This window comes from Neomonachus schauinslandi, chromosome 13 (assembly GCF_002201575.2).
Source record: "Neomonachus schauinslandi chromosome 13, ASM220157v2, whole genome shotgun sequence".
Classification (NCBI taxonomy): Eukaryota; Metazoa; Chordata; class Mammalia; order Carnivora; family Phocidae; genus Neomonachus; species Neomonachus schauinslandi.
Genome location: NC_058415.1, coordinates 62,400,123 through 62,417,193, shown reverse-complemented (window position 1 = coordinate 62,417,193; position 17,071 = coordinate 62,400,123). Strand labels below are relative to the sequence as shown.

The window sequence follows — 17,071 nt, the reverse complement described above, 5'->3', positions numbered from 1 at the left end:
TGGGGGTTGGGAGGGGCTGGGGGCCTGTGCCTGAGCGCTGGGCGAGTGCAGCTTCATTTCTTCAATAATACCAGTGTCCTCCTTTGAGCCTCTCAAGCATCCAAGGAGATATTCCCCAAACATAACACCTCCTAAAGCCACCATCAGCTTCCTCATGCCACTGAGTTTGATTCTGGACTCCCTAGGGCTTTCAAGGGGGAGGGGCAGGCATGTGCCTACTTTAAGAGGGTCCCTGTCACCACCATTCCAGGATGGAATGTAGATGGATGGAGCGCCTCTTCCGAATCCAGTTTGGCTACATCACAAACCTACTTTCCCATAATCCTTACTGCTGCCTCATAGAATAGGTGTTGTTATCCCCATTTTACAGATGGGGAAACTGCAGTCCAGAGAAATGAAATGCATTACTGAGTAGCACACACTTATTAAATACAGGGCCCCAGATTACAACTTGGGGGTGCTGGATTCCATAGTCCAAGCTGCTTCTGCTATGCCAAACTGCCTCTTCCCTGAGCAAATCTCCACATAAAGGGTGGTGAGCCGGGCAGCAGTAACTGCAGGACACACAGCAGGCTGGAGGCAGAGGTGGGACTGGCACCACCTTCTCCTAATTCCTTCTTGGTGTTCTCTGCACTGAGCTGCCCAATATGTCCAGGTGGGGACTGTCTGGCCCTCACGTGTCCTGGGCTCATCGTCATCTATTAATTTCTACTTAGTGAGTAAAACAAACATACAAAGATGTAAGCCTCATTGGCTCTCCTCTTAAACCACAGCTCCTATAGCTGCTCTGGCCTTTTTCCTCTTATTGGTGCTCAAAACCAGCTGTCAGGGTAGCTCTTTCTAAAATGCAAGCCTGGCTCTGATGCTCCCCCGGTCGACACTTTCCACGGATCCCCACTGCTCCCCGAATGAACTCAGACCTCCTCACTGATGTGTGAAAGGCTCTTCATGCCTTGCCCCACCCTTCCCTGCCAGGCCAGTCTCACTTCCCAGCACTCTTATTTTTTTTTTTTTTTACTCATTTCCTTCCTGAAACTTATGACAGCCATATAGTCAATGGGTTTAGCAAATTTTTATGTTTCCCTAGAATTCTCAGTCCTTCCATTTTAGCCTGGAGATATCCTGTGCTTTTATCAAGGACCATCCATGCTTTTAACATGTTACCCCTTTTGAGAAGCACACCCCCACCTTTGTACTCACTCCCTCGCCCCACCATGGCACAGCACCCTGTCTCACACGCATTCGTGGGCATGTTCTGGCTCCTCCAGTGATGTGTGCTATCGTCTCCGAAAACCCACTGATGTGAGCAGAGTGCTGAGATCAGTGAGCACTTGTTGATTCACTGGACTCAACACTCATTTCCATAGGGATGTGGCAACATGCTGGTTTTATTTACGGCAAGCCAAGGCTGGCTCTAAGTGGCAGTCATTTCCCCAATCTTCTGGTGTGTGTGTATGTGTGTGACAGCCAAAGCCAGAATCCACCTTTAACACAGGAAAGGAGAGGAAGGGGGACACGGTCACTTCGGTGGCCAGGGTGGTGCTTACCTGTGATCATGCTCAGTGCTGACAGGCATGCTAAGGCTTGGATATCAAGGTTCAGGCTCTGCAAACTTAAGGAAAAGTCTTTAATGGAGTCGAGCCACTCCCCAAATCCACGAAGGCACTGATGTCGATGCAGGACAAGTCCATTGCAGAACACAAACTTATCTTCAGCAGTGTTCGACCTACAAGACAAAGTCATAGGGGTGGGAGATAGAGACACATTAAATGGGTGTGTTCAGTCTGTCCAACATCAGAACACAAAGGCACCTAAACAGCCATGGGACAGTGTTCAGAGTTCGGCCTGGTGCTATAGAACCTTCCTGGATACTCTTGATGGACAAGACTGTGCTCCTGGGATCACCCACCACCGCCACTTGTCTGCGCTGGGTGAGTGGCAGCCCTGGGGAGCTGGGGGGCGGGGTGGGGAGGCCCTGCTCTCTTATTACTCGAATCAGGTTCTGTCCTGCCAGGGATGGGACGCAGAGGAGCAGGCACTCTGGGAGGATGGAAGTGAAGCCCCAGGCACTGCCTCTTTCTGTAGTGAATGCGAGCTTGTTCCCTTCAGGGCTCCTTGGCCAGGACTTCTCCCTCTTGTTCTTAAATGTCAAAAACTGATAAGACCCGAGACTAGACACTACAATTCCACTGTGCAGACTCTAAGAACACCAAGTCCTTGCAGCTGCCAGAAGTCAATCACAGAAATAAAAAGGGACGCAAAGTCAAAGTAGGCGTTGTTTTAGGTCTCCTTCTCTACTTTTAGCAGTGGGGCTGTGGAGGGCTATTTCTAAACCTGCCTGATAGTTTATATTATGTCCATCATCATCTCGTTCCTCTCTCATGAAAAGTGCCCTGGAACACCAAGACGTTACCACTTAGCCGTGGGGCCTGGGAGACTCCTTTCAGCTCTCCTTTTCCTTATCTATAAAACAGGAATTCTGATTACTACCTCCTAAGATTGTTGTGGGAATTCAATAAAGGATCTGAAAGCCCATGCACAGGGCCTGGTACTTAGGAGGAGCTCAATGAGTGTTAGGCGTAACTAATTCTGAATTCTCTATGGTCCTTACTTAAATCTTACCTTTCCTTCAATTTTCCAGTCTCTTGCTACATACTTCTCTCTCTCAGCTCATTGTGCTAACAAGTTAATATCTCTTGATTTGGGCTTCTTGGATGAGTAGTTTTATTCATTCATTCACTTAGCAATTATGTCCTTAGCACCAGGTATGTGCTGTTCCTGGAAATAGGCACTGGAGAAGACTTGGTGAGTAGTGCGTATGAGGCACCCGCCTGCATACAGCGCATCCCTTACTTAATCCTTTGCTGCCTGCCTAATGGAGGACAGTCCCCTTGCTGGCTTGGCTTCTGTGCACAGCAGACTGGCTGTAATTATGCTAATGCTGACTCCCTAGATGTAACTCCACCTCTGTCTCTCCTACAGATCCTGCCACAGAGGCACACGCAAGACAGAATGGTTCAGCCTTAGAGTTTAAAACCTGGACCTCAGGCTGCTGGCATCAGAATCATGGGAGCATGAGTTAAAAATGCAGATTTCTGGACTTCTTCCCAAAGTAGCTCCAAACCAAAATAGCTGAGAATGAGGCACGGCAATCTGCACTTCAAACCAGAGTTTCTGGTAACACCGCAGGAAAAGCTTGGAGAGAAGCTTGGATCCCAGGTTCCAGCTTTTTGGAAAATCACTGCCTCTCTGTCTTTGGTGTCACTGAGTAGGATACATTGGACCAGATCTTTTGATCCAGAAGCTATTCTCTTGGAGTAAACATTGGGGGTTGAGAAGCTGTGGGAACTCTTTAGAGCCCCATCTGGCGTACTAGAACAGTCACTCGTTAAATAGAAACCCATGAGGTAAATGCAATGTTCAAAACAAATACTCGCCTGCCAGGAAATACCTTATGCACCATGAGAGAATCTTCCTAGAATCGCAGAATGTTGGAACTGCCCTGGGCTTCAGAGATCAACAGATCTAACCTCCTCGTTTCACAAAGCAAAGTGAATTTCAGGGGAGGCTAGTGACCAGCTCAGGGTCTTACAGCAAGTCCATGTTGCCACTAAGACTAGAACCCGGGAGTCCTGGCTCCCAGGCTAGTGCTCTCACCCATGGCCCAGATTCACTCACGCCTGACCATACTTCCTATTTCCTTCCTGAGCAAACTTTTCATCGATGACTCCGTTACAAACACAACACAACTTCTTCAAAGCAAGGGGAGAACTTAAAAAAAAAAAAAAAAAAGATAAAATCATCATAATTACCTGATGGAAAGTCTGAGAACAAACAGCTCCAAAAAGGCTGATTCTATAAGTAACGTCTGATCTTCTTTGGGGAGATCAGTAAATCCGGGAATCTTTTCTGCCCAGCTTCTGGACACATCGATGGAGGCTGTCAGGAGATTGTAGAACTGTTGCACGTGCTCAGCATCAGTTCCTGCAGCGGCCTGTTCGGCGGGACAGTACTAGAAGGCAAACCACAGAGAGCCTCATTAGCTCAGTTCCACGGGGACGGCAGCACCATTTGCAAATAGGCTTTGCCAAGACTGTCAGTGCCTAAATCCTCATTTTTAGGTCCCATGGTTATAAAACCTTTTTTTTTTTTGCATTTAGTCTCATCTGATTCTCACAATGTAAACAGAGCAAATTCTGTCACCTTAACAGACAAAAGAAATCTGGTGAAGTCCCATTAGTGCAGTGGTTTTCAATCCTGATGCAAGATTGAAATCAAGTTTAAAAAAAACACCGTGTCTAGCTCATCCGCACAGAGATTCGAGTTTAACTGGTCTGGTGTGGGGGACTGGTCATCAGGAATTTCAAAGGCTCCCCAGGGGATTCCAAAGAGCAGCCATTGTTGAGAAGAACCATTAGCCCAGAGGTTTGTGTCCAAGTAGGCCTCCAGGGTCTACTGATTCCACCAAAGCACAGCTGTCTCTAAGATGCTAATTAAGCCACAGTTCTCAAAGTGTAGTCCCCAGACCAGCAGCACCTGGGAATGTGCCGGAAATGAACAACTTGGGCCCCGCCCCAGACCTACGGAAGCAGAAACTCTGAGGGTAGGAGAGACTGTTTTATGGAGATCTCCAGCTGATTCTCATGCACACTGGAGTCTGGGAACCACAGAATTAACCAATAGGAGAAGAGAATGATTTTTGCTTGCTGCAGGTGGATTTCTGTGAGGTAAAACAAACCAGGCCGGGGAGGGGGGCGGTGTCTCCTTAGCAGGGCCCAGGCAGTCATGGGCCATCAGACTCAGGACTTGTGGCAACTTAAATTCATGAAAATTAAATAAAATATAAAGCCCATTTTCTCAGCCATCCTGGCCGTATTTCAAGTGCTCCAAAGCCATGTGTGGTGTAGAACATTTCCATCACTGCAGAAAATTCTACTGGATGGCGCTGATCTAAAGGATCCCAGGAGAAGAAAGATACAAGTAGGAATACAGTCCTTGTCCAGCTTTTGGATGTTCTGGTAGAGTCAGGGTTTTGCTTGAGTCCCTGGAGGAAAAAGTCTTTCCTGCTTTTGGCAGGAAGATTGATATAGCAAGATAATAATCAAGGGACAACCAACAATACAGAGACTTAAGAGATCTGCAGAAATACTCATGTACATATGTGCCCTAACGCAGCCTTGGGTGCGTTTGTGCCTTTCTCTCAGTTCCTCCTGGGGTATGGATTTTAATCTGTATTTTACAGATGAGAAAAATGAGGCTCAGGGGGACTCAGGGAGGCTAAGACTTTCCCAAGGCACACAGCCAACAGTGGTCCAGCCAGGACTTAAACATGGCCCTGTGACTTCCACTCCTACACTTCCTGGCTGTTCATATGTCTGGTGCTCCTAGCTGGTAGCCTGTGGCATAGTTTTAAAAAGCATCTTGCTTTGCTCTAATTGAAGGTCTCCGTGTGTGTGTTTGGTCCCATGTTTTGTCAGCAGCACAGTGACTGGCATATAATTGACCCCCAGTGAGTTGTTGAATACTGTTCAGTGAAAGAATAGGCAGGGGGGTGCCTAGGTTTGTCACAATGCCCTAACCTGGCTGGCGGAGGAACAGCCAGCAAGCACCAGGTGCTGACTGAGGAACTACTTAGATAGGAGGAAATGAGGCACTTGTCTTAACTGGGTCTCTCTCTTTTTTTTCCCTTTGTGCTCTCCCAAGAGGCATCATGAAATAACAAAAGACACCATCAGACAAGGGGCCCAGCTGCTTTAATCCTAGGTTTGTCTAGACCCCTATTTTGTGAAAGAATGTAGCTCTGCCTGTAGATACCTGGGATAAATTACTTCGCTTTTCTAAGCCTTGGTTTTCTCCTCTGTAAAATGGGGATAATACCCTCCCCAAGATTCTGTTGGAAGGATTATACGTGATGATATACTTGAAGGGCCTGACATAAGGAAGATATCTAACAAATTACGACAGCGATGATACTGATAACGATTATGATCCTTGGAACTAACACTGGCCCTCCACTTCCATATTTATAAAATGGGGAAAGGGGTTGAACCTGAAGGTTTCTAATTCTCAGCCCTGACTTTCTAGGATCCTATAACATCAGGTCCAGTTCAGAGTCCTGGCTCCTCTTTCTCAATAATCCCACCCAGGCCTTGGATTCTATGAAGCCCTGGATGTTTCTGTGCTGTGATCGGACTCCTTGGGAGCAAAGTCCGGGAGAAGGAAGCAGTCCTCCTTCCCACAGATAGTCAAGGATGGCGGCATGATCCTGATGTCACGACATATCCCCCTACCTCCTTTTAGCACATACACTACTAACTGGAAGAAAGTGGAAAAAGAGATTTTATTTAACTGTTTTTTTTTTTTCCCCCACTTTCTCTTCTTCTATGAATCTAATTCCATATACTCTCCAAGGACAGGAGGAAAATGAGCGCAGAACCCCCTTTAGAAAGCCGGCAGCACTACATGTGAAACTCCCGAGTGGTATCTGGAGTAGAGAAAGAAGGTTGGACCAGGCAGCAGGTCATGGGGTCCTGCTCCAGGCTCTGGCATTGACTTGCTGTGCAGCCCTAGCCAAGTTACTTAACTTATCTGGAGAAGGAAACGACCAGGCTATCTGATTTTTAAGATCCCTCCTGGCTCTTTGCATTCAGCTATCTTTCTGTTACTGATTTCTAGTTTAGTTGCATTGTGGTTTGATGGCAGACATTATCTGTTTCCTCTTCTTTTAATTTTGTTAAGGTGTGTTTTATGGCCCAGACTATCAACTATCCTGGCGAATGTTCCATATGATGGCTCTTGCATTCGATGATTCTAAATGTTGCTAATCATACCAGGTATGATGTTACTGCCTAGAATTTGACACTGATTCAGCATTATTTTGTCTTAAAATAGTGTGTTAAATGGAGAGAAAAAGACCAAAGGTTGTAAACTTTTCCCTGGGAACGGGACCTAACAGCCCATTCCTGCATTGACCTCCCTGAAACCGTGGCTCACAACTCAATAATCTCTCTGCTTTCAATATCTGCTCAGAATCCTCCAGAGTGCTTAGCTTCCACCCAGCATCCTCTGCAGGCCTCCGTCCCTGCTGAGCTCACATTTCATGCATCCTGCACACAGGGAGATGTAGACCCTGCCGTTGTCTCTGATGGAGTCCAGCAAGGAGAAAAGCCAGCGGGCCTGGCATGCCAGACTCCAGCCAGACCCCCTGGGCTTCACCTGCAGTGATTCTGGTCCACGTTCCAGAATTCTGGGGCCAAACGGGATTCAGCCTGAATTCAGGTGACCGGTGGGTCAGCACCCAATGGTAGGGGAAAAGACAAACCAAATGTCCCCTCTACTGAACATGATTTAAAGAAACAGAACAAAACATTTTGGATCCTTTCTCACCTGGCCTAGCAGTTTTTATCAAATCTCACCAAGGAATACTGGATCTGGGGTTAGAAGAATCAGATCCCCATTCTCTGCTTCTGGGCTCCCCTATATCACTCTGCCTCTGGGCTATGCAGGTTTGGGGTTCACCAGAGAAAATATGGAAATATTCATTTATCAATCATTCCCATCGAATTTAGGCCAAACAGAGAAAGACTTTAAAAAATGAATCTTTTTTACTGTTTAGGCTTTTTATTCCAGCCTATGTGAATAATCCATCCATCCAAAATATGGCTTTACCTCTAGTCAAAGGCACAGTATTACATTTACTACCATTTAGAAGAGGCTACAGGTAATGTCCGATGGAAGTTTCTCTGAATAACCTAGAATGAGAATCTAGAGCTGAAAATATCAACAGAAGTTACTTAAACGAGTCTCCATTTTGCATATAGCAACACTATGGCCGTGCAGGTCGACTTCATCAACAACCCTAAAGGGCCTAAAATAAGTTGTTCGAATGGGAATTAAGTGAGACCCTCCGTGAATGCCAGCCCTGGGACATTCGCAGTGTGATGTTTTCAGAGCAGAATGGAATCTGGTATTTCCTCTATCTCATTGCCAGTCCAGGCTGAATATGTAAAATGTCCTAAGAAACTTTTATCTCCCCTCAGAATGTTACTTTTCCCTGGGTCTTTCTATTTCTTTATACATTTTAGATGTGATCATTATATGAGCCAGACTATGTAGATATATTCCTAGGTTCTTACACTTTAAAAAGTGACACTTAAAAAAAAAAAGGCAACAAATATATTCTCCCCCTCCCCCCCCAGCCATTTTTCTTTTCTAACCACCTCCCCTGCTAAAAAACAAAACAAACAAACAAAACAACCGACTTCTCCTCCCACTAATGACATCACAACAGTTATACCTTTGCTCACTTTCTCTCTCCTTCATGCCCTGTCCGCTGCATGCAGGAGGGCAGCGTCCACTGTGTCCACTCTTCAACAGTGTGGCCACTGCTAGGGAACACTGCCTGACACCCAGTAGCCATTCGATAAGTATTTGTTAAACGACTTGGTTACTTTCTGAAAATTTATATGTCTATCCTCATTCCTTCTCAGTCCCAAGAAAAATCTGGGAAACCGGAGATTTGAGGTAAAATTGGATTGTTTTTATTAAACTGTATTGGTGGTTCTCAAACCTTAGTACGGCAACAAGTCACCCAAGGCACTTGTTAAAATGCAGATTCCTGTCTGCCTCCTCCCCCCTCCCAGTTCTGATTCAGTAGGTCTGGGTGTGGCCCAGGACTCTGAATTTTTAAGCAAACACCCTGGGTCTTCCTGAGCACCACACCACCCACAGTGGAATTATAGCAGGGGTAATGGGCAGAGGGACAGAGAATGACAGGGCTGGGAGAGATCATGGAAGTGCATTTAGTCCAATCTCCTCACCATTCAGACAAGGGAGCTGAGGCCCGCTGTGCACAGGAGCTGCCCTGAAATCATCTAGTGCATTGTGGCAATTTGAGAGGGTCTTCTGAGTAGCTTCATGCATCCATTCTCTTTGCAGAGTCTTTATACTATTTACTTTGTAGTCTAACATGTGTTCGCCACCTTGTTTCTCAGGCTATCTCGTTAACATATTTAAATGACATTTGCTGGTGCCTGGTTTTATCCGAGCAGCATCTCTTCTATTTGGACTCTGTTACTACCCTAAGTGACACCAATTACCAAGAAGCATCCCAGTTTCCTGAAAAAATACTTGAAATGACCAACTAATGAGGACGTTAAGTATATTTTCTCATTAGTAATTATGTAGGCTCTGAAGCCAGGCCCGGTATCTATATATACTTGTATTGCTAAATTAAAAGCAACTGTGGGGCAGAGAATAGCTACATTTCGAGGAGCAACAAATCAAACGTGACATGTTTTGACTGCACTGATATACAATGATCTGAGCTCACTTTTGAAGGAGAGAAGTTTGGCCCAAAGGAGAAGTGAAGGTCCCAGAGCCAGGAACACTTCCCAGAGCGAGGAGCCTCTCTTTCTGGCCTCCAACACATGCATGCATTCCCTCTGTGACTTGGAACGCAACTCCTCCACCTCGCTTTCCCACAAACGAGGAAAACCACTCACTCACGACCTTAGAGGCACACATGCCGGACCAAGGTTAGAACGTACCTATCTGGCAAACATTGTCTCATTTCTCGATTTGCCCGATTCATGGGGAAAACTGGCATCGTCAACAAATTGTCTTGGTCAAATCAACTGTCTGACTCAAACCCTACAGGGCAAATTCTTATTTAAAATGTAATAAATTATGGACACACACTAGAATGTTCACATTTGCTACCACTGAAGAGTGGGATTAGTCAGGAATAAAGGAAGAGGAGACTTTCATTTTTCACTTTGTCCTCTTCTAAATGGTTTGCCTTTTAAAAAAACCAGTGGGTATATATTACTATTATTATAATTTTAAAAACCTAATAAAGCTTCTATTAAAAAAAAAAACAACTAGTAGATTTGCGTTACAGAGACGTGGCAGTATGGTGAAATAGGAACTCAATACCTTGAGTGATGAGATTCAGATCTAGCACTAACTCTGCCCCTGACCTTAGGCAAGACCCTTAAGCCCTGGAAGCCTCTGTTTACTCCTCTGAAAATATGGCGGTTGGATTAGATGATCTCAAAGTCACCTCCCGTTCTATGCAAATGTATAGAAGAAGAAGGGATTATGAAAACTGAGTTTCAATGAATGACCTTTCTAAATAAATGATGGAAACCATAACTTATAGCACATAAAGCTGTGGCTTAAATGAAATTATGTAAGAACATATGTGATGGTGCCTAGCTCAAAGTAGGCACTCAATAAATTCATTTTGCTTCATTCATTTTATGGTAATGTTTTTTAGAGAACAAAGCAAGTTCAATCTTGTTAAATAACTAGTTACTTAACATATTCACATACACACACACATACACATATATATCTAAAGTCATATAAATATAAGATTACTTGCATTTAGGAATAATGAGGTAAACCTCAGAATCGTAAAATCTTAAGAGTTGGAGGGAATTCAATATTCAAAATAATTTCTCTGCTTGTGAGAAATCCTGTTATGTGTTCTCCTTAGTTATTTCGTGTGTTGATGAACTCATGCTTCCACAGCAGCTCTTGCAGCTAAGAGAGCTCATCCTTATCTTCAGAATGAACTGGAAGGGGCCGCCCTTCTTCTTCCTCTAGATCTGCCCTTGGGAGCAACAGTCCTCTTTCCACAGGGTAAAAAAGTAACCTAATCCTGCCAAACCTTCCCTCTTCCTGTCTAGATATTTTCATTTCCTCCAATCATCCCTTACAAATTTCCAGAAATGGTGTGTCTCCACATCCCTCTTAAACTCCAGTTTGGGAATGGACTTAACCCTTGGAGTGTGGTCTCATAGGACAAAGCCTGTGGGACCACCCCCACTTGGTTCTGGTTCTATATTTCTATTACTGCAACCTAAGGTAATTCAGCATCCCTTCCTTCCACCACACATATATTTTGTTGGTTCATACTGAGAGTGTATGGAATGAAGTCCCAAGATCTTCTTAATGTGAACTACTGATGGGCCAAGGCTCTCCCATGTTTTGAAATTCTAAATGCTGAGCTTCACATTTATTTTTGTTAACTTTCTTCGTGATGGCTTCAGCCCATCCTGTTCCAACCTGTCGAAATCACTCTGAATGTTGATACTGACATCCATCATATTAGCGATCCCTCCCAGATTTCTGTCATCTGCAAATGTGATCAGCATGCCTTCTATGCCTTCATCCAAGTTTTTGATGAAAACTCACTGTATTTTTAAAAAGTCTTTTAATTTAATTGATTTTGGTCCAAGTTTTGATAATTTTGTAAAGCTATCTAAAAGCAGGAGAATCCAAGTTATGAGGTTCAACCTGATTCCAAAACAATGCAATTAAAATAAACATGCTTTACAAAATTGAGCAAGGCCCCCAAAGGTAGTATCAATGTGACCCAGACTCTGGCATGGTCAGCCTGCTATTTTGGACAAAGCTAACAATTAAATTGGATAAATGTTTGTTGATGAAGATGATGACTCTAGTCTAATACATTGAATAGTGCAGAGTCAAGCAAACACACTGGATTGATTTTTCAGTGTGGAGACAGTTCCCAGCTGGGACAACTCAAAGTGCTGGGGAGGGTTTGCCACTGAATGACTAATTAGGCCACGTAGACCAATAATTGGATAATTTGGGGCCAAATAATCACTCTGGGGGCCTAAGTTCTATGGACTGACCATCAGTAGCGATTTCCAATGCCCTGGAACAACGTCAGACTGTTCTACAGGCTTGGCGTACGCAGTGTGGTGCAGCTTCATTAATTCAGACAAATTGCATAAGGGGAGGCCCAAAGTTGCTTCGGGAGGAGACGTCGTTATTTCTAGCACCCACTCTCATTGAAACCAGAGACACTGTGAAGCATGGTATTTAGGAACACAGACTTTGGGGTCCAACACACTTGGCTTCTAATTCTTTCTCTGATAAATATCAGCTATGTGACTTTGGGCATGTCACTCCTTTAACCTTTCCCAGGTTTCATTTCCTCATCTGTGAAATGGATGATAACACTCACCTTAATGGTATGGCTACATGGACCGTGACATGTGTAGCTTTCATACATTCAACAAACAGTAAAGTAAGAAAGGTCGGTCAGGGAGATATATGCACAGGGCACTGTGCTAAAGCTTTGACAAATATCATCTTATTGACTCTTCTTCACAAACCACCCCAGGAAGTAGATATTATTGTTTTTACTCCATAACACAGATGAAGAAACTGAGGCATTCCAAGGTTTAATCGGTTGCTCAAGGTCACCCATCTACTACATGACGGTGTTGGGATTTTCATCTAGGCCTGCATGGTTCCACAGCCTAAGCCCTTAACCCCTGCATTATTCTGTTAGACTATTATTTGAGACTTGACTTTAGTTAAGAGATGCTACTTGTAATCAGAATAAGAGTCCTCAACCTTTGGTGCTAAGGGTCTACCATGCTTCTCATTCGAAGTCTGGTGATTAGGTGCGGAGAGGAAGCTTCACAGCCTATAATGAGAGTGAGGTTGAGGGAAGGAGGATTGCAGCGGGTATACAAATCACCGCTTCATTTCCGTCAACATTGCAACCCAGAAGGAAGGCACATAGCAGACTCACACACACACACTCTTGGCCAACTCCTCCATCAGAAGTCTGAAATACTGATTAGGCCTGGGGAGGGCAATCTGGTAGTAGCTGCCAAGCCAGATCCACCAACTGAAGATCCCAGGACTGGCCTTTCTCTCTCATCTGTGCGCAAACTGTGTTTCTAAGTTTTCTTGTATTAGAGAGGGGGTAGCTATCCTCACAGTTCACGGTTGTTTAGATGGTGAAATGAGACAACAGACTGCAATGTATAGCATGCAGAAATAACTCAATAATTGTGGTCTTTTTCCTTTCTTTCCCTCTCTGGTGAGACCCCTTCCTAGAAGTTTGCTTTTCTAAGTCTTTTTCAAAACTGCCCTCCAGTAATATTTATACATTTGCTCCGAAAAACCCTTCTCATGGTTCTCCTCTGTGTTATCCAGATTTCTGGGAATTTTCAGAGTTCAAACTGATGATATTTTACCACATCTCTTAAGAGATACAAATATTGATATGCTTTGGTTGACTTAAGTAACAATACTGGTACTCATTTATGGTTTTCAAAACCATCACTCCTGTGTGGCTGATGTTCCAAACATCCCTCTGGGGTTAAATATTATAATCACCTCCACAGTAGGGATGAGAAAGCCAAGAGCGGGAGCCAGGTGACACTGGCAGGAAGTAGCCGAAGCAGCGTTCCATCCGGGTCCCCCTGACACCTCCCAATGTCAAGACCAGAGCTCACTCCTCTCCATCAGTGGTCTCATCCCTCTGAATAAGCAGCAGGTCAATCAGTGCCAATGCAATTGGGTAAACTGCTGAAGGATGACTTGAGGCTCACCCAGATGGTTTGATCACAATATTAAAAAAGCACTAGTCACTTCCTTTAAACCACAAAAGAAATCTACACATTGTAATTCACCTGTGCAGATTCTCATTGGCACAACTACCAGGAATCCTGCAACAATGGTATGACAGGTGCAGCACTGTCAGGGTCATTTGTTAAGGCATTTAGAGATCCAATAAGGCAAAAATGATTTGGTGCAATGGATGCACCAGAATTGCTAGATGAAGTGAGAAATATAGGAAAGGTATGAAAACTGTTTAGTCCAGTGCCAGGTGCAAAGTCATTCAATCAACTCATGTTACTAGTATCATGAACAGAGACCTGATCATTCATTCGAAAAGTAGGACATCATAAAACTTACTCTGGAGTAATCGAGATCTCTGGGTGTTGAGTCTGTTAAAGCTCGGACAAGGGCATTCATCATACAGATCGGAGGAGAAGGTGGGGAGGGCTGAGAAGGTTCCTGCTGTAATGGGCTCTTTGGTTTGGAAGGCAGCCGACCTCTCCTCCCTTTCAGACTATCTGTACGGACAACTGATGCCAAGAGAAAGAAAGAAAAAATGTCTTCAAAGATATCCATGAAGAGCCATAAATCACAAAAAGGAATCAAAACACATTACAGTTGAGCAATCATTAACAAGACCAACCATTTCAAAGTGGCAATACGTTTGGAATTATATCCACATAATGATTTAATGAGAGTTGAAACAAGCAGCACAAAAGTCACCCATACTTACATCTGGTAATGAATTAGCCCTAAAAGTCTCCTTCTTAAATAGAACAGAGATGTATGTACACAAGCTCTCTATTGATTTTGAGAAATTAGAATTACGTAGTCCTCAGCTATTTTTAAATGGTAATACACACCATAAAAGTAAAATGTTGGAAAGAAAGGGAAACTAGGAAAATTCACCCTCCCAACATCAATATTAACATTTTTTTCAGTGATATCTGAGGATACGTATAAGCAAGCTGAATAAAAAGCATTGTACCCATACCTTCTTTAACCATGCCAACACTGAGACACTTCTGAAATCGACAGTATTGACATCGGTTTCGACGTCTCTTGTCTACAGGGCAGTTTTTATTTGCCAGGCAAACATATTTTGCATTTTTCTGAACCGTTCTCTGAGAAAACACAATACAGAGATAGTCAACGAATAGTTTCTGGAAAGAGGCAGGACCTGACAAGATGTATTTTAATTACAATGTGAAAAGCGACAGTGCAATTCGTATAATTAGATAAATTTAATTTCCTAACACGCTAGCCTGCAGGAAAAACAATTTTATTAGTGTTAGCTGCTGACAAGGAAAATCATCTAGGATTGTTCTGAAGCAAGTCTCAGGAGACACCCAAGTCTGAATGATAAAATCATATCTGAAATTACCAGGTCAACATATCATACCTTGGAGGATTAGATTATCTCCACTTCTAATATCCCTTTGGGAACAATTTTCTACTTGTTCCACTCCCCTGATTATTGCTGACCTTATTAAAATAAAATCAAAATTTATCTGGGATGTACTTTGTTGGCTATCACTATTGTAAGTCAAATATCACAGTAACTGGCTTTGTTCCCCAATAGAGATGAAATCATAAAAAGCAAAATCAGGACTTGACTAGTTAAGACATATAGAAAATGTTTTTATGCAACAAAAATCACTGTCACTTGATCTGCCTATCTCACTTATTTTATCTTCGAGATATTAAGATAATATGTATTAAGAGAATATTCTCTTAAGAGGATATGTATGGTAAACTGGTTATTTCTGATTTTTGAAAGCAAAATCTTAAAATTGGTTACTAAAAACCATTATCACATCTGAAAAAAACAAACAAAAAGAGTAAAAAAAAAGAAGGAAATGTGAGAACCATAAATTTTCAATAAAAATTGCTATTAATAGGTTATTTCATAAATGACTATTGACATAGACATCAAAATAGCCATATTGTAAACAACACATCATAAACCTTGGACTTGGATATAAAATGATGTTTTATTCTTCAGAATCACATATAATTTTAAAATGACACATGGAGAAATAATGAAGCATATTTTATGCTCCAGATTTTAAAAAAATGATTGATTTAAAAAAAAAAATTTTAAAAACATTTGTGCAAGTGGATGTGTATTTACCACTTAGGGTGAAATTATTCAGAAATTACCTGAATCTATACAACTCCAAATAGAGCAGACAGTTGGAATTTATTTGGTAAGCCTGGGCTGCATGAAAGGAAGAAAGAAAGAAAGAAAAAGAAAGAAAGAAAGAAAGAAAGAAAGGAAAGAAAGAAAGAAATCCAGATAATTTGGGATTGGTGATCTATTTTGGGTCCAAAATTCTAGATTTACTTTTAATCTTTTCCTTTTAGCAATTCTCAACCCCCATGTATTAGTTTTCATCGTATCACCTTTTAATTTCATTTTAGGGAACGGTTTCTAAACTGCCTCTGTGACTTTAAAAATCTACCAAAGCCAGATCCATTTAGTTTAAAATGCAAAATTCCAAAACACAAACATATCTCTGAGTTTCCCGCATTTAAATTCTCAACAGTCTGTAAGGGTAGGAAACTTATGTTTCCTGAATGAAGCTCTCTTTCATTGGACATGCAGTAATTTCTAAAACTCTGTTTCTTGCCATCATCCTCAAGGCTATATGCCAGTTTGAGTGCTGGTGGCATTTTGCTTCAGGTATACATCTTCCCAATAACCCGAAACCTTCCTCACATTTGTGTGTGCCTGCACAGTTTAAGGACAGGGAGAGATCGTTATGGTTCAATCACTGAATTCCCATCATTAACTGCACCTCATGTCACATTTTTAAAGAATTCAATTTAATGGTAGAAAGCCACTGGGTAAAACCTGCTCCTGTTCCTTTAATTAACAGATCTGTGGGGTGGTTCTCCCCCATCCTACCCCCACCCTTTCAAGTATAGATTTGTTTTCAAGGCATTGCTGCAGAGAAGGGACGCTGTTGGGGAACAATTAATTGACATTTCTAGACTAGGAATGTATTACCACTCCTGTATTTTGGTTAACTCTCAACTATTCAGAGGTGATTATATTTGTGGGTTAATCGTACTTCTCTTAATTGTTTTTCTTTCTTTTACGCTTTTTGGCTGCCTGTTTCATTGCCCTTCAGCATTTCCACTGAAATACTGTGAAAATGAAATCTGCTACAGGAATGTGGTTAACTTGGAAAGAACCCTGGTAAAGCTTGAGCAGTTCAGACAGAAAAAAAATGGCTAAGCTGAGGGTTCTACATTTAAAACATCATACTTCTGCATACTTCCTAAATGGCACTGACATATTACGAAGTCTTTCCACAAGCATTTTCTCATTTATCTGCAGAATTTAATTAATCGCATGATGCCTAACCCCAGATCAAAAATAACTGTTGCTTGCTGGTAGGTATACCAAACCACACACATGTGCATTTTAATAAATACTTTGTAGTTTTCATTTAATAATGAACTACTGTTTTATGGCCCTTTAAAGATTATAAACTGTGTTCATAACTGCTTTATCTAATTTAATACTCATAGCCCTTCTCTGAATTTTATTCACCTGATTGGAAAACGGAAGCCTAGAAAGACATACCACGTTCAACGTCACGGATTGGTAGGTGACAGATCAAGGACTCCTATTTGAGTGTTCTGACTCTAATTTTAGCACACTCCC

At 42.7% G+C, this 17,071-nt stretch overlaps 1 protein-coding gene across 2 annotated transcripts in view; it reads right to left on the bottom strand.

The window, feature by feature from the left end:
* The window catches only part of NR4A3 (nuclear receptor subfamily 4 group A member 3), a 31,975-nt gene that overhangs the window by 10,340 nt on the left and 4,564 nt on the right, over positions 1 to 17,071 (bottom strand). For both annotated transcript variants that reach the window (XM_021691497.1, XM_021691498.1), the window contains exons 3-6: positions 14,390 to 14,519; positions 13,753 to 13,925; positions 3,813 to 4,012; positions 1,548 to 1,726 (exon numbers count right to left, since the gene is read on the bottom strand). In XM_021691497.1, the coding sequence (XP_021547172.1) occupies positions 1,548 to 1,726; positions 3,813 to 4,012; positions 13,753 to 13,925; positions 14,390 to 14,519 (682 nt within the window). The remainder of the gene's footprint in view (positions 1 to 1,547; positions 1,727 to 3,812; positions 4,013 to 13,752; positions 13,926 to 14,389; positions 14,520 to 17,071) is intronic.